The following is a 19,498-nucleotide window of genomic DNA, read 5'->3' as shown; positions in this document are numbered from 1 at the left end:
CCCATTCAAACAGAATGCACAAAGCTGCATGTGTAGGGAATTGATAGCCGTTGTTAAGGTGTGTTTTTCGTTATCAAGAGTAAAAACGTTTCAGCTACTATTCATGTAAAAAAAAAGACCCTTGAAATTTGAATCTGTTTTATAATTCTTATTCGCAACATATTTTTTATTCCAATGTTTATTTCCTTCTCTGCAAATCAGTAAACAACCTAATGTTCGTTCAGTATTCAAGATGAAAGTACCGTAATACTTTTACTCCTGCCCTATGGAGACCTTCTAGGCTTGTGTTTCTGGCAGAACTTGACCACATGAACAGTATAAAAGCCCTCTGATCTTTTGATGTGAGATAAACAACATTACCTGACTCAACTCAGAGAAATCAATCTCATCATGTTGTGTGCTATTTTAAAACCATGCAAACTACGAAGTGTCAGCTTAGTAAAACAAGCAAAACACTCCAGTAAGTATAACAAACACACATTGCTAACATGATCAAATAAGCAACTTGGGAATACAGCGCCTAAAAGCAATTCTTCTTAGTTATTTTGAAAAGATAAAAATGTTCTTTCTTCATTCAAAAGCAAACCGCTAGGAAAAGTCGCTGTGGATCTTGTTCAATACAGTGCCATTGTTGGTGCCCAATGAGGGGAAATTGCAATGATCCATGACTTTCTTTTGTATGCTCATACACTGATGGACTACCATGGTAATGGAATGCACTTTGCACTGTGTAACTTGGGGAATGAATTATAGTGGGACAGCAGCATAGTGATACTTGTGTAGGTTCTATTAGTTAATGTAAACATCCATTGTTTTAAATAATACAATATTTTTTAAAAAGATTGTCTTCCTACCTTGTAACTAAGCTGCCAAAACCTAAAGACTTAAATGCCATACACTGTATTCCTTTGTTGCACTTGAAGAGAAAACCTGAAGGTATAACTCACAAGGACTGTGCTCATATTATGATGTACTTGACATTAGGCATGATATAAGATATTTAAGATATTCAGAAAATATATTGAAACAATAAGGGCATTAATGAATGAATCATTCTAAAGTCGTCCTTTGTCCTCTTGAACTAGAACAATTGGCTTGGATGGCTTTTTAAAAAAAATGTCTGGCACCATATTAAGGTAAAATAAAAAGAAGCTTTGTTTACACGCCTTACTTTCATTGAAGGGCCACACCCCTTCAACGTCTTTCTTCAAGTAAAAGCTGGTTCCCCTGCTTACTGACATGTTATTGGCTGCAGAACATACTTTGACTGTGAAATTACCCAGGAGGTTAGAGTAGTAGAATGTCTAAAATAAGGAAAGCAAACAGATTATTTTTTTTAACCTGGTGTAGTACCACAAAACAAAAAAACATTTTCAATAACATATGCATCTTTCAATACTGTGCATTTGAGACCTACAGTAGTTATGGGATTGTTTTGTTAGTTAAACAAGTACACAGCCTTAGGGGTGGATTCAATCAGTAAAAAGGCAAAACTCTAAATAATTCAATAACACCTTCCTTATAACATCATCTGTAGGATGAAGGGCTATCAGGAGTAGGGCAACATTTAATTGCAAGGAATTTAAATTGGGTGGAAGTCTGTAGAATGTTCTGTAGAATGGCTCTTTGAGTCATCATAGTTGGGAATGTTTCTTGTGAAACACCAGTAATTTGTGTTCTGCTGTCTTTCCCACCAGGATTGCAAGGAGGAGATGCAGATTTAATCTTCCTCACCCTCTATTACTCAGCCTCTATGCATTTAAAAAGCATTACGATTATATGAGTTTATAATTCATTTAATTGTGTAGTATAATTCAACATTTTTTAATCAATTTAGTGAACATAAGAGCACAAGAAAGGTTACAAACAAGAGGAGGCCATTTGGCCCATCTTGCTCGTTGGTTGTTAGTAGCTTATTGGTCCAAGAATCTCATCAAGCAACTTCTTGAAGGATCCCAGGGTGGCAGCTTCAACAACATTAGTGCCCTGTCTGGACAGTTTTGTCTTGGTCTGGAAGCATCTTAATGTATCAAAAAAATCTGAAAACATATAGACTACAGTAATCATGTGATATAGTTTTCAAATTATTTTGTGCCAAATATTACTATTTTTTGGTTTGTTTTTATCTATTATAATCTCCTCTTTGTTAAAGTTGCCCTTTCTGTCCTTTGGAACTTTTTCAGCTATTGTCTCACCTCATACGCAAATACCCCTGCATCAGTTGAGTCTGAGTTGGGATTCCAATTTGGATTCATTTAAATGTATTCATTTCTCTTTTGAATTGCACAAGATATACATAGACAAAGAAAAGGTGTGATACCTTTTATCGGACTAACTAAACAATAATTAATCGCAAGCTTTCAAGACTTCACAGGTCTCTTCTTCAGGTGAAAGTAGGAAAGAGAGATTGATGTTTACATTCAAAGGTGGATCAGAACTTTATCACACCCTGTGTTTCCCCAGAAGCACTAAGCACTCACTCAATAGTGTATATTTCCCTTTTACATAAAATATTTCCCTTAAAATGGTGCCAACTATCTGCTGGAGTACATAGCCTGTATGCTATGAACAACTTTTAGCACATTGTAGCATCCAATAATAAAAATAAAAAATACAATTAAGAAAACCAATACATATATTCAAATTGCGAACTCTTCACAGCCTGTAGCCTCTAGACAGGATCAGCTGTATTTACAACATCTTGTGGAAGTTAGTGATTTCCAACACATTCCAGAACAAGCATACAGTTAGGTTGTGGCTGGATGGTCTAGAAACCCCTCAAACATGTTAAAGACATTGCATTTTCTGTTTACCGGTACTTTGATTGTTGGGCTGCAGTGGAAGGAAATCAAATAATAAAATCAGAAATGGTTCAGCCGAAGCATCTAATTTTGGTTCTAGTAACAGGACTGTGTGTGTAGTTGTAGTGTCGGAATATCTACAACTATTATTTTTATTTTGAACAGTTTTTTTTTCTTTGCTGTAGAAAAAGAAATATTCATGTTACTTAATTGAATTATGTAATTAAGTAATCCGTTTTAGGAGTATCTGTGCCAGCCAGCCATTTCCTTTATTTTATGATGCCTCTTAATTCTATCCAATATATGTTTGATAGTACATGTCATGTGGAGGCTCTGGAACTGCATATGTTCATGAAAATTGGTCCAGGGCAGATAATGAACTTTGGCTATTCATCTGATGTGCTGGTTGTAGCTAGTCTATGAAATTCACAGCTTAGATCAAGAACTTCATGGAATCTATGGAGTTCAAACTACAGTAACATCGCAGAGATATTGTCTCAGCACTGTAGAAACAAGGATCAAACAGAGCTACTCTATCGCAGAAGTGCAAAGGGAAGTTTCCAAAAGACATTTGTAGACAGAATTTAAAAATAAAACTTTTAGTATTGGCAATACATAATATATTCTGCAAGCAATTAAATCAATTTGATTCTAGACAAGCACATAACAGTAAGCCATGGAAACAATACACAATAGACTATTCATTAAACATAAACCTTCATATTCGGAATATGAAGGCACGCTATTAGCAAACTGTTGATATCATCTTTGTTCAAAACTGGCAACACAGTAGTCAGTTCTACTTCAGAGATGTCTTGCCCATTTTATATTTAGCATATTTTTACCAGAGTATTTAGTAAATAAGGGGTCTGAGTCCCTTCTCTAGTCTTACTGTAAATCGTTTGCCATAATATGTGCCGGTATGCAAGCTATTTCACTCAATATTTTTCCTTCTTTATGCAAGTCAAAGCTTTTATAACAGTAGAAAACATTAGTGAAGGCTTTGAGTAAATTGTTGATGCTCATAATGCATCAGAGTAGAAAAATGCAAAATATCTAAGACTTTTTCACAGCAGTGTGTGTGTGTGTCTATATATATATTTAATATAAAAAATTTCGTAAAGGCATTTATCAATGGTAATTGATGCATTGATGATTTATTTTTCAAAATAAAGAACAAACATTTGATTTTAACAGAAGCTCCAATAACTAAAAGAACCTTTTTTAGTAATAGAATAGTTCATCAAAAAGGCACAACTTACATTCAAATTAGAACATTTATTAAAAAAAAGAAATACAATGGGTTTTTAAAACTGAAAAGAATATGCTTGCGTCTGCATCAGATGTCCCTTTAACATTATAATAATAATAAAAAATACTATATTTTAACAGAAGTAATTTCTGTCTGAACTGTGGTTGTTCATTATTGTCAACATTTTACATCCAAAAGTAAAGCAAAACATTTGAATTAATCTTACAAATCCTGACTTTACTATTGTTCTAAATTCAGCTTCTTATATAGTATTGCCGTATAATCCCAACACAACAAGCTTTGAAGCAAAAAAAGGTAAATCGGTAGATTTAATAGATTAAAACAAAACAAACATATTGCCTTAATTTTTTTAATCAAGAAAACTCGAATACAATAGGCCTACTTCTGATTTGGCTTGTCCAACGGGAATGTAGAAGCCTATAGTGTGTATCCTAGCAACGTGCTACTCTACCATACTAGCACTAAAAGAAGTGTACTCTCAAAAACTCAAGGTTTTAATGCAAAGCCGCAACAGGAGACTTCAAAATGGCTTCTAATTTGATGCATTGATTCATCAACATGTAATTGAAGCATGGGAAATTTAAGTACAGTTGAGCAATAATCAATGTATTGATTTAGTACTTGCGCCCCTAATATATATATATATATATATATATATATAAATATTATATACATAAGATACTATATATATATTAGATATATATTATATATATATAATATATATATATAATATTATATCATATAATATATACACACAAAACAATTTGTTTTTTATTCAATAGTTTTTATACGCCTGCTACTTTGGATGTTAATTTATTATTTCTTGTTCTTGTTCACCTTGGTTAAACTTGATCAAAGATCTATTAAAACAGATCTTTGCTCTAAACCTACTGATACTTATCAGTACCTAAATATGTCATCTGCACATCCTGTATATACTAAAGTAGCAATTCCTAAAGGACTGGGTATAATGATAAATATAATTAGTTTTCATGAAAATCACTACAAAAAAAACACAAAGGAATTCAATATAAATATTAAGAGGATATAAAGAAAAAATATTGAGAGAGAAATGAGAAAATAAATATTCAGTATTAAATCTGTCATGCAAAGATAGCAACCTTGCATATGGTATATTTAACTAGATTGTAATAAAATGTAGGAGAGACAGGTTACATCATTATATAAAAGAATACATAACCACCTATCAAATCAGAACAGACACACCATGGATGCCCTAAAGTTTGTGGTTTTAGAAATAATAAAATTTGATGTACAGTATAGCAGAATCAAAGAAAATTAATGGATAAATAGAAGCTATATGATTAGCTGCAAGCTGCATGTCTTCTGAGAAGTACTGCGAGATTCACCGTGTAGTAAAGTACGGCTCAGTGACTTGCATCATTAAAATGCTATTTACCTAAATAATGAAGTGCAGCTTCTGACAGAATCCTGTATAAGGACTTGCTACTTTTATCTGTGAGCTACACAGCAATGAGTTTCTGATGGTCAGACAACAGATTCTTGTTAAAGATCTTACAAAAATGTATTCTTGCTGCAAGTGCCGTCTGATAAGTACATTTCTGCCTCATTACTGTAAGCCATGTGTTGTCCATTCTTTGGTTATTCAAGCACAGCTTGAGTCTGGGGGTGCTACTTGCATCATCTTTTCTTGTTATAAAAGGCAATATAAAAGAGAAGTTCTCGCTCAGTTTGGTTTATGGTTGGATACCCAATAAACAGGGTTGTCTCTTGCACTGGAGTTGGAACAGGGTGTATGTTAAGGTGTTTTTTCAATTGTTATATATTTGTTTTTATTTTTATAAATGAAATAGGCTTAAACTGAGCACACACTTGCCTTATTCATTAGCTGTACAATATTGCTTTGTTTCTATGACTTGTTTGTATTAAGACTGTTTTAGTAGAACAAGGAAATCCTTCCCCAAACACGAACAGTACCACAAAATAAAATTAGATTTGTCCTGATATTTACATTTTGGAAGTGGCAGGTATTTTTTCTTCACCAAAGTATCCATCCCTATAGAACATAGAAAATAAAAGTGATTTATAACATTGCTACCATTTGTGATTGGACAGATCTAGAGAATAAGTGGAATACTAAACCAGCATTGCAACAACTAAGGACATTTTAAAAAGTCCCCATTTTAAAACATGGCACATCATTGTTGAAGTAGAAAATATAAAGGAGCACAACACATTGAAAGACACACACACATAAAGTAAGAGAGGCTGCACCTGACCTGCTGTAAGCTGTTGTTCGGTCACGATGTTCCACATTGCTCTAGGGTAAGTGTTGGGTAAGGGGACTGGACTTCTTATTTCACAGCTTCCAATTGAATCTGTACCATTTATGTTTAGAATAGATCTTGTTTATCCCCATAACATTTAGGTTTAAAACTGACTTGAAGAAAATTTGGATGGCCGTATTTAAAAAAAAAAAAAATAGAACTGCAATGCACTTACTGGCAAGCTAATGATTTAAGAATCCAACCCTACATTAATAGAACTCTCATAATACATTTATTTTAGCAAAATGTCCGTGATCAGTTGTGTTGCCAGACTACACTTTGTTTGTTTCAGGGACACAGTAGTAGGATGACATAACAATAATAATAAATAATAATAATAATAATAATAATAATGTATTGTATGAATGGCCCACATAAAATACCATGTGCAGCCAAGTATAGTTTTCAGCACAGTAATTTGTCTCCTATACCACTGTTGCCATGGATATAAAACAAAATTAAATTGCTAATACATGGTATATTTGAAAGGCAGTTACTGTATTAATACTTGGTTATTACTTAAGTATTAAGCAAATGTCTTTCAGTGATCCAGGTCTTGATGACTGCTGATGTCCTCCCTCCGTCTTATTAGGTTTGTACCGATCAATAAAGGCATTAGGGCATGCATGCCAATTGATTATTGTCGTTATTGGCTTTTAGATCTAACACTTAAAGTATCTTAAAATTTATGGAAAAATAGCAACTGAGATCATTTTTACTTCTGGTTTAGTGGTCTATGAATCTTAATTTAAAGCTTCCTGCAGCATTAATCTCCAGGTGTTTTCCGCACATACAGGTTGCGAACCTGCACAACGTGTCTTCTACAAAAGTAGTACTGGATTATTTCATTTCTAGTCATATGGCATACATGATATATTCAATAAATATATTCATGCTTTTTTTATGTCAGTGAGGGATTTCGGTTCAAAGTTGTGTCAACATTCTTTGTCCCAAATAATGAGAAAATAGGCAGTAATTGGGACAGTTTATAGACAGCTTTACTTTACAACGAGATTACAGCTTTACAACGAGATTACAGCTTTACAACGAGATTGACAGATTACTTTACAACGAGATTACAGCTTTACAACGAGATTACAACTTTACAACGAGATTACAGCTTTACAACGAGATTACAGCTTTACAACGAGATTACAGCTTTACAACGAGATTACAGCTTTGTCAACATTGTTCTTATTTTTAAAATAAATTATACAAAATGTGCAATGCAAGTATTTTTAAAGCACGGCACTAGTTTATAACAAATTCAAATGTCGTTCCACTAAGTCTCATTTTATGGTAATAAAGTGTGTAACATTACGGTCGTCGGTTTCACTGAAACTTGTGTTTTAAAACAAGTTAAAAGCTTTAACACTAACCAAATTGCTCTGCTGCCAGCTTCTGATATCCCAGTAAAGTAAATATTTCACAGTTGCATACTGTTACTACTGTTACATTAAACAAATAGTGGTACCACATCGTATTTTTAAATCGTTTTACAGTAGCAGCTAGGGACCTTAGACTACTCTTATTTCAGATCATTGAAAAATGCATTGCATGGGCTTTACAAAGAGAGCCTGGGGTAAGAATACCGTTTTAAGTCTATTTTAGAGTGTCCATCTGAATGCATCTCACCAGATTTGATACGTACTTACAACCTTGAGTTAAGTTTAATACATTTCACCTGCTTTCCACAAAGAATGACACTTTGAATCAGATATAAATCAATTTACACAGTGCTAAATAAGAAACCTGTTTTTTTTGTGTTTAATTCTGTGAGAACTGCAATGCTGTATAATATTGTTGATAATTTAAATAACGCTTTTATTGAATCCCTCCTTGTTGTCTTGCTGTGTTTTAATTTCTTCTGTTTTCCACCTCCTGTGACATTTCACTTTGACTCATCATGATATAAGTAATAGTATATTGTAGAAATAATAGAACGCAGTGTAATTCTGTGTTGCCGATATAATCACTGGACAACAATGAACTATCGATCAAAAATGAATGAATGCCGTCGATGTCTCGAGACTCTGAGTACGAGCAATTACATCACATAGCAACCATCACCGACTTCATTCCAGATCCGGGTTAGATTGGAAAAGAATGTTTGAAAAGCAGATTTTATTAATTAGCTTGTGAAGGAAACCTGGACCATCTTATGTGTAATTATATTATGTGTTTGGGGGGGATCAAAAAGCAGAAGATATGCCATATAAATCATCTTGGGGGGGGGGCAAACAAACATCTACAGGGGCCCCCCTGCCCCATAGCAAATAGCCCCTGGTCACACTCTACATGGCGAACACAATAACTGCATTGATTTTGTCTCAATCACATTTGTTATCCACTCCTAGCCTGCTATAGAAGTGTCAAAATACATTTCGCTATAACCTTAAGTGAGTTGATTAAGGGGATTATAAGGACCACAACATGTGGCAATCTTCAAGTCATGCCACAAATTTTCGATTGACTTTCGGGACTCTGACTGGGCCACTCAAGGACATTTACTTTTTTGTTCCTTAGCCACTCCAGTGTAGGTGAAAGTTGGACTTTTATATAATTATATTAACGTACTTGAATTTCATAACAGGATTTTTAGGGATTTTCTGGAAGAAATATAAGAAAGTTCAGTTTTATGTTTGCAATGAACAACAGGTAAGACTAATGCTGCTAAGAGATTACGTTTGTTTGAGGTGGTGTTCCTCTTAAAATCTCAGATATATTCCTTAACTGCATGGCAAGGTAGGGACTCATGAGAGTTTTGCATTCTGTGCTACTGTGATTTTAAACTGCTGGTGGTGTTTTTTTTTCTTTTTTTCTTTTTTTTTTTTTTTTTTTTTTTTTTTTTTTTTTTTTTTAAAGTAGACTTACATACCTTCCAGACAGTAGGCCAGTCTCTCATGGGGATCCTGCCAGGGATCAGAACCAAACAGACCACACATCTACAGTACACACATGATCACCATGTCATTCACAATTAATGCTTTATTTATCAAAAGCAGTGGGGCTTCAAACGTGAATCGATGCCTACATGGTTGTTTTTCCTGCGCTTTATTTATAATGTTTACTCGGCCAATCAAATGAGTTGTGGTTGTTGATCGATAAAGTAGAAATAATGGGATTCAGTGTTTTATTGACTGAATCATCAAGAATAGGCCTATTGGTTTTTTTTTACCTGGCAGTGTTCAGAAAGCAACCACACTGTGCATAAACTATTTTGATAAATACCCCCTTTACAGCTATCCTTAGGGAATATTCCTAGAGGTTTAGTTAATATATTTTGTATCCATTTTTCTCAATCTGCAGTTTAAAACAAATTGTCATTTTAGTGTAATATTTGTGATAAACCTGCTACATTGTGCAATTATATTTAATATTTACTAAACCTCTTGGATGTCAAGAACTCCTGTCTTAAAAATATGATCTTATAAAGTGGTAGATTAAGTTATTACCAGAAGTAGTCTGTGTAGGAGGTAATCACTCTCCATTTGGAGCTAATCAGTCATTTGGATGTAAAGTGAATTCTCTGCAGGTCACGGCTGGCAGATTCTGTTATGATGCACCACTGCTAGTATGTTTCTTGTTAACATATGAGTATAGTTTTGCTTTTTTTGTGAAATAAAAACTAGCTGGTCATGCTGTACCTCTTCTGACGTATGTCTCTCTTCTTGAATATGAAATGTGCAATATCTGTGTTTCGTTTCATTAGGATGTTTAAGAAACACTAGTGAAGTATTTGTTTTGTGATTGGTTTATTGGCTGCTATGTCAACTAAACAGTCTCCAGAAGAAATCAAATGGCCGGAGATAAGATGTACATTTTCCTGTTCAGATATTGTGAATTAGATAACAACTGAATATGTATTACTTATTACACTGATGGTTATATACTGTAATTTCCTTGTTCAAATGAGTTCATAACAAGTAGATATATATATATATATATATATATATATATATATATATATATATATATATATATATATATATATATATATATAAATATTATTACTTGGCACTTACTACATATTAATGTTTAATTTACTCTTTCAATGTATTCAATTGTTATGAAATAAAGATGCTGATCAAATTAACATACATGGATTTCATAATAGAATTGGACGGGATTTTCTGAAGTGTCAGAATTGGAAAATAACTTGCTATAAAAGAAAAGTTAGAACAACACTTTTTTTTTTTTTTTAAATAGGCATGTATCAGTATTAACAATAATTTTACCCTCTCTCAGATGGTCCAGTCATCTGGAAGATGCTGACCTATCCCCCAACTCGGAGAGCTCTCATTGTGGGCTGTGGATTGCAGATGTTTCAGCAGCTGTCTGGCATCAACACAGTCATGTATGTATTTGCTTACATAAATTACTTGAAAAGCAATTTCGACCTTTATGAAAAGATGGATAATTCCTCAGTTAATACAAATTTAAATTGCTATGGAGTTTAGAAATAAGTAATTGTATTGCCTAAGATAGTGTAGCTCTTATACTACTGAAAAGCATGCAAGTATCTTACATTTAAATGCTAAGTTGTGAAAATAAATTGTGTGTTTTATGCAAAGTGGGGCCCACAAACCCATAGAAGAATGCAGTCTGTTCCATGTTGTGCAATGGCTGTTTATTAAAAAGCAGCTTGTCTGAAAGTGACCTGGAGTAGAGCTTCATTTTACTACGTGTCTGTTCAGTGTACCAATTAAGCTTTCCTTTACAGTTCCCTGCAGGCATATCTAGCTGTATCGAGATTGTACAGGAGCGGTGTATTAATTCACCTGCTGTTCTTTCCCTCTTTATGCCATTGTCATGGATACCAGATTTAAGATACGGATTTACATCCGCTATTGTTAAAAGTAGGGTTACTTCGGTAAATGTGAAGCTGCAAATGAAAATATATTGTTTGTATGTCTTGGAGAGTAAATACAGCACTGGCAATCACTGAAAAATAAAATATTATCTAGGATGAAAATGTATAATTTAATGTTTTTTTCATATTGTGCTGACTGACACAGTTCTGGGAATTTTATTAAAAAAAAAAACAAAAAAAAAAAAAACAGTTAATGTAAGAAGGTACCAAACCATAGCAATGGTTATACTAATAAATAAAAATACTATTTAATTTGACACCTTCTACTTGCACATGCTGTAAACCCCTTCATCTCCATTGTTATTTTAGCCAAACTATCATTTTAACCAGCGATTAGTACTGTTTTAAGGCTTGTCATTTGGTAGTAATGAAAATGTGTGCTTAAATTACATTTAATGAAGGAGTCGATGGTGGCATCGAAGATTGTTCTACGCAATGCAATTACATTTTGTGCAGCAAATCAAAGGTCTTTTAATATATCATGATTTGGGAGGTTTACAGTTACTTTCATATATATGTATTTCTTTTGTTCATGAGAGCAAATTATATTTCCATGGGATCTATTAACATTTTAAAATTGTATTTCCCTCATACACAGGCACCTAGTCTGAGTTTAAGAGTGTGCTTTTACTTTGCAAGGAAAGCCTTGTAATATCAATTATGCAAGGTTGGCGGTTCTTTAAGTACGGATTCTCACTTCCCACAGTGTTTACTTTAGTAATGGTAATGAGATTTCAGCCAATGGCTGTGTGGAACAGATGAAGTGCATTTACACTGGAAGTTAGAATTAGCACTTTAAACAGTAGGCATGCTAAGATGTGAATTTGATTATATTAAAGTAAGGATGGGAAGGCATCTTTCATTACACCTCTGGGGGGTGCCATATTATCAACATCACTGATTAGTGTAAACTGTGATGGAACTTATTGTGGAGGAAGATATTTATAGAGAGGTCTAAAAATAGATGTGTCAGTTGATTTGATCTAAAGGTGTGACAGGAACAGTGTTGTGGAAATTAAGGATACATGCAGGTAATTTATGACAAGGAGAAAGGTCAAACTTGAATATATCACAGTACCTAGCTGAGCTCTCTGTGTGGCTCAATTGATAAAGTGTTTGCTTATGTCCTCTGAGATGAACACATACACATCCAGCAATATGATATATATATATATATATATATATATATATATATATATATATATATATATATATATATATATATATATATATATATATATTTTTTTTTAAATGTTTAGCTGTGTAGTAATATTCAATACAAGACAATTACAGACAAAATTACACTCACAAATGTTTTTATTTCTTTAATGGAAATATTACTTGCATCATATAGTAATGGAAGTCTTTCTTTTAAAAGTTGCATAGGGACGGAGTGTTACCAGTCTTACACTGGAACTGTTCTGCAGCATCATAGAGAACGAATTGAAGTTGTTGTAAATACCCTTTTAAAGTAGTTTGAGTAATTCATAGTAGTGTGCCTGACAAAATATTAACGTAACTTAATTACCACAGAATGGGATTGACTGGCATGGCATTTTGAAGTTTGTTGTAAACCCTTGGTATATTAAAAAGATCGATTACGTACTATAATATGCAGGAATGTTCTAATACTAAGTAGTAACATTGCAATGTAGTTGCTAATTCAAGGTCTAGGAATGTAATACATTTAAAAAGGTTACACTTTATTAATTCAGGAAAACATTTATGAGGACACTTGCAGAAGTCATTTACTGCTCTTGTATTCATCTTCAGACTAAAACACTAGAAAATGAATAGGGTTACTTGCTTGTTTTGTAAACCATGAGATACATGATTAGACAAAGAAGGTAACCTTTTTTTGTATTTCTTTTTTTATGAATAGTTTTTTTATTACCCTTCTACTAGAGAACTATTTATAGTGACTTAACAGAAAAAAATGCAGCATTGACTGCTTGTTTACTTATTCATGTAAGAAGATAGCTAAAAACTTGAAAACTGTGTGTGATGTCAATTACAACAAACTCAACTGATTTTAAATACAGCTGACAAACTTTTTAGTTTAGCCGGGTTATAGGGCTCGGTACTGTATTTAACAGAAGTAATAAAGAATAAGCCATCGAGATTGAAGCCAGAAGCCTACGATAGAGCCCGCCACCTCTCTAATTGCATTATTATCTGACATAGATAATATGATTATATACAGTAGCCTGGAGTTGCAGTGACATGAGGGGAAAGCTTGCCAATTTATAACAATGCAAGGTCATGTACCACAACCTGCGAAGAGCATCAAACACAGTTATATGTGATCTTTGTAAACCGTATGCAGGTATTCAAGCTAGAACAATGTATAGGTCAGAATATAATCACTGAATACTATTTCTCAAATTGGTTTTGGGCTAAGTTGCATGAACAACAAGAATCAACAAGAGACATGTGTGATAATATACTTTATTTTGACTAATTTTCTATATTCATGTGTTTTTTAAAAATGCATGACTATAGTTCTTAATCATCTTTGCTGCAACCACGCACCACCACCACCCCCCCAATAAAAAACAAATGATTAAGAAATACAAGAGCCCCCCCACCCCACCCCATTGAAAATTAACCCTTTTAAACTGATAGATCACAGAGTTTGAGTTAATGGATCTCTGTCTGGTAAGCTCTCCTCCTCAACAGGCTCCCCACATGGTTGTGTACTTTCTTCGCTTTTGTTTGTCTTGTACACTGACTGCCAGAGTAACTACGAATCGAGACATGTTTTGAAGTTTGCTGATGACTCTGTAATTGTGAGCCTCCTATATAGAGAGGAACAGAGTCATGGCCTGGTTGTAGAAGACTTTGTCAGATGGTGTGACCAGTCCTTTCTACAACTGAATGTATCTAAGACAAAATAATTGTTTATTGATTTTCGTAGGAGGCCACCTCCCCCAGTACCGACTCTCATCAAGGGTGAACCAGTTGAGTCTGTGCAGCAATATAAGAATCTGGGGACCATCATTGACAATAAGGTTACTTTCGATGCGAACACTGATCTCATCTGAAAAAAGGGTAACCAAAGGTTATTCTTCTTGAGGAAGCTGCAGAGTTTTAATGTAGACACTACACTGAAGAAAGTGTTTTATTCTTCGTTTATTGAGTCTGCCATAACCTTTGCCATTATCTGCTGGTTTGGCAATCTTAGTGTGAAAAACAAAAATAAACTGAGCAACATTGTCAAACAAAGCTGTAAGATAATTAGTGTTACTCTCCATGATCTTTCTTATCGGTATCAAGTGAGTCTCTCGTAAGGCCCAGTCTATTTTACTGGACTCCCACCACCCTCCAATTGCTACTTTCGGGTCCAGGTTTTGCCTCCCCAGGTGTGGAACTATTAGGTTCCAGAAATCTTTCATTCCATCAGCTATCAATTTTTTAAATAAATGTGTACATGTTGATGGTTAGCCACAGGCAGTTGATCGCGGTTACCTGTTGTGAACCGACTCTGGGCAGGCCCCTTGCTTATTTGCACTTCCCTGATGGTCATGTGACTGGGTTGTTGTTGTTATTGCTATGCACGTATTTATTGCTGCTGTATTGTATTGTATTTTTGATATATGTTGTATGTTTTCTCTTGACTCGTGGCTGTAAAGCAAATTGCCCCTTGGGGATATTAAAGACTTACTCTACTCTACTCTACTTTCATTCCCACGTTGTTTTAACCTCCGGCCATATATCAATTATACAGATCACATGCTTTGAAATAGTTGTATTCCCAGATCCTATCAGATGGTGTCTGTCCGGTAGAAATAAACTACTTCATTCAGATCAATGCAGATCTTTTACACACATCCATTCTACTTCATGTTTACAAAACATTCAATCTGTTATGATATTCCACTTATATGTATAATGCACCAAGATGCTTTTTTTTTTGACAGTTTGTTTACGAGTGAGTTGCCGATAGCAGTCTATGTACTAAACTTGTACATGCAAAAGACACAAATAGATACTCTTTCACTAAGGCATTCTATTTCCAATGTAACATAGTTTAATTATTACCTGTCAATTCCCACGGTCTGTACTCTAACTCTCTTCTGCCCATAATCTTTTACAGTTTAGTATCTTTTTATAGCCTATTATAAAACGTAATGGTAATGGCCCTAATCTATGACAAATTATAATTGTGCATTATAACCGAGTTTCTGAAGGCTACAGTATATACAGTATTGAGAACTTATTGTATTATTCAAAAATCAGTACTATATATTATTATTCCAAACGAATACTGTATATTTTTTCCTTCTGGTTTGGAATTTTGTTGCTTATACAAAAAGATGATTAAATAGGTGAATGTAACATTTGCCGGTAAAGCTGAAAATCATTAAGACTGTTGTTGAGATCAGCAATGTAAAAATGGTGTAATGAAAAAGAGCAGTTTCAGTTGTGTATTCAAAATTGTAAATAAATGTAAGTAAATTGTTTTAGCTCTTAGTTCAATAGGCGAAATGTTATCGTTGTCAGAAAGTGTTGTAGCCTGTGTTCCCCTGTAGGTCCAATAAGAAATTAAGCTTAAAGCAAAAAAAAAAAAAGACTAAAAAGAAACCAAAATTTGTCAAATCCTTAAGTTTAAGTTTTTAAACTCATCATTATGAAAGCAATTAAGAAATAGCCATTATCTATAATTGTTTTACTGTTAGCTTTACAAACACCCACTGGTCCTTCTGTAAACTGCATTACCCAGATACACAACACGAAATTGGTAATTTAAAAAATGTCTCGAGCCTAGTTTCACTATTCTGTTTATTGAAGCAATTTTTTTTTGTTATTACAAAGGAAACAGACATAAAGGCCTACAAAGGCCATGCAATACAGGAGACTTGGCTACGGAGACTCCAGAAAATTAACAGTGAAACTACGGCAGAACCTCTAAACCAAAACAATGTATTGTCTTTCACATACTTAGCTGTGTTTTGTGAGAACAATTGGATTGGTACATTTTCTTGCTGTGGTTTTTGGGGGCGTTTTAGTGAATACAAAATAGCAATACCTCGGATATCCTGAATACAGTCTGGATAAATATTTCATCAAGGTTAATGGATTCATTGTCAGTTGTGTTACACATAGCAAACTACAAAGAACTGTAATTTCTTTACTACAGATGAAAAATAATTAAAATTACAACAATGTTAATAATCTATCCAAACCACACTGATCCACTGGAATAAGCTGGAGAGAACTCTGCAACCTGCTCTTATTACAGCTGATTAAGTGACAGCCAATGACTTTTTTTTTTTTTTTTTCACAGCCTTGGTTATAAAGGGGTGGATAGTTAATGGCAATTCTATTTATATAAGACCTTTACATAAAGACACATCATATTTACTACTTGTGTTCCTATGTACACTGTGCAAAAGTAAATGTCACATAAGGAGGATAATAATGAGCTGTAGAGTTACATGGAAAATGCAATAATGTTAGATGATTGAACAGTTCCATAGAGTTGTCCGTCATTTTCTTTGGCATTGAAAGAAGAGTATGGTGGAGAGCTGTTGTCTCTGATTCTTTTATTTAATTACATAAGTACTGGCTAAATGGGATATTAGGCTGTACATTGTTAAAAGCACTGGGGCAGGAGGTTTAAGTAAAAAAAAATACAATAATAACTGAAAATGCACCTTTACATAGCTATAATTTTTTATATTCACACACTAGTGTCTTTGAAGTGTCCATTTTGTTTCAAAAGAAGGTTAATTATTCACAATATTCCTTTTATAATTTTTCATCTACAATTACCTAATAGTTATTTGCCACTTTCAATGTGATGACATTTGTATTGTACATCATAAAAGCAATTGTACGTGTTAAAAGCAATTCATTCTCATGGTTAATTGTATTAGTGATATTAAAACTGTTTGTTTTGATTATCCAGAATTCATTGTTGTATATTTCTTTGTGCTTCATTTCTTCTTTTTTTTTTTATAGTAATTCCTAAATGTGCAAATGATGCCTTGTTTTTCACTTCCAAATATATAAAAAAAGGGTTAATTGTACTTGGCTGTAGCAAGAGGTTGTAATTAAACTGTAAAAAAGTATGTTTGTTAGTTATTTAAGTGTTTTATAAAGCAAACTGCAATTACATTACCATGCAAGGTTCTATATTTCAATTTTAAGATAATTACTTTAGAAAGTCGGCACAGTGTGCCTCTCAGGCTGTTAAATAATTCTTATCGTGCATTGATGTATCCATTACCAAAATAACTGATTCCCTTTAAGGTAGTGTCAACCAGTGCTTTAAAGATTTTTTTCTTATCTCTCATTAGCTTTAGTTACACAAATGAATAACAAGTAAAAACATTATTCAAGTGATAAAGCAGAAATATGTTCAGGAATGCCTCGGTGCACTGACAGACACGGGACACAAAGAGCTAAAGTAAATGTGGTTGAGGAGGACCCTGATACAGTTTGTCAGTGGCTGTCTTAGAGTCCAAATATATAGATGTTAGAAAAACCTCTAAAACTGAGGAATATTAATACTGTTTTTCATTTCCTGTTGAAGACAATCTTTATCTCTCTATGGGGAAGCGTATTCAAGCTTGAGCATTTGAAGGGTTTCTCTGATATATTTTAGCAATATTTTGGTTTTACACGGCAGCAAACAAGGTGACAAAGAGGTTGTGGGCTAATAAACACATACAATAGACCACAGGCCTTTTTCATTGCTTTACTGCTCATTTTGGTATAGTTTTTGTTGATAGTACAGTAAAGGAACTTGGACAATTCCTCAAATCTTATACTGTAAGACAGTTTGATTCAATGAGTTTGTGGGGTAAGATAGCCCAAAACAACAACATTTATGTATTTGGTATTATTCTATCTCTATTCAATTAGCTACAGATACTGTATAGTGGACCTCATTGCCTTGACTCTGTTGTTAGTCTGGATATGTTTCCATGTCTCACTTGAGCTTGTCTGAGTTATGAAAAGTACATATCTAGATATATTTGCTAGAGCACTGTTAAAACTGTTCATGCATGTCAAGCAGAGAATATGGCAAAACCTTACATGTGCTTTAAAGATGAACGTCCTTATAAGTCACTCATCCTTAAATAAGAATACAAATGTTTTAGTTCTAGTTGCCAGTGTTTACACTTTCAGTGCTCACTTTACATATGGCAGCCCTGTGGTTCCATCTTAACCTAATTTTAGATGGTGCATCCATCAATAAGAAGAGACAAAGGCATCCAATCAGATTTCATGTAGAGATGAAATAAAAGTAGCACATTGAAATCAGTTAAGACAGTACCATGAAGTTCCCCTAACCAAGTCAATACTATTTTTCCTGGTAATTCCTCATTTCCAAAGTTACTGTAGAAGCTGGAATTTTTATTACATATTATCAGAAGACGACATATAATTGTTAGGATTTAGCAGTCTGGTTTATTGTAATGAAATTTGCTGTACAATTTGAAAGTGTAGCTTATTGGAAGTGCTGGTACATTCATTTGCTGCACTGAAGATGTTTTTATAGGATAGGGCTATATATTATAGTTTTATTATAGTGATACCGTATTTGAATGAAAATAAGATGCACTGGAAAATAATGTTATTTTTAAAATGTTTAATTGCTGTCATTTAGGGTGAAGCTTTTTAAAGGAGTTAGTAAGTGAGGATAGCATATTCTATGTTCTTTTGTTGAAGTTTCAATTTTCATTCAATAAATGGATTTCTAAAGTTTAAAGCAATTCAAGATTAGATTGATTAAGTTATTTACATGGCGATTTAAATTAATTACAACTAAGCGTATCTGCTGAAACAAACAAAAAAAAAAACCAGCATTTTCTGAAGGACTTAACCGTGCATCTTGCTAACTGTAACATAGCTTAGACACGCATCTGATCCTCCATCTTATTTAATTCAGTTTCACTGAAACATGAACTCGAATATAAACCTTGATGAAACCTGCATTTCGACTCAGAAAAAAAGAATTAAAACTGCTGATGACAAAATAAAATAAGTGGTGTGGAAAGGGTCTTTGTTGAGTGTAGACAAGTAAGATATGTTCCCTGACATTAGAAATGTAGCTTTGCTATCCTCCATACCGATGAGCTATCTGAAGCTGGGTGCTTTGTTCCATCCAAACCTGTGAAGCAGTGCTATGAAGGGCTCTTGTCCACAACGAGTCATTTAATAAACCGAGTGATTGAAACACTTTCTGGTAGATAAACAGCTTGTAAACACATTGCTCAGTCACCCTAATCTC

General features: G+C 33.7%; 1 protein-coding gene across 5 annotated transcripts in view; it reads left to right on the top strand.

Moving 5' to 3' along the window:
• The window catches only part of LOC121319767 (proton myo-inositol cotransporter-like), a 93,700-nt gene that overhangs the window by 52,607 nt on the left and 21,595 nt on the right, over positions 1-19,498 (top strand). For all 5 annotated transcript variants that reach the window (XM_041257576.1, XM_041257579.1, XM_041257578.1 and 2 more), the window contains exon 4: positions 10,632-10,740. In XM_041257576.1, the coding sequence (XP_041113510.1) occupies positions 10,632-10,740 (109 nt within the window). The remainder of the gene's footprint in view (positions 1-10,631; positions 10,741-19,498) is intronic.

Source organism: Polyodon spathula, chromosome 8 (genome assembly GCF_017654505.1).
Source record: "Polyodon spathula isolate WHYD16114869_AA chromosome 8, ASM1765450v1, whole genome shotgun sequence".
Taxonomy (NCBI): Eukaryota; Metazoa; Chordata; class Actinopteri; order Acipenseriformes; family Polyodontidae; genus Polyodon; species Polyodon spathula.
This window is presented reverse-complemented; position numbering and strand designations above follow the sequence as displayed.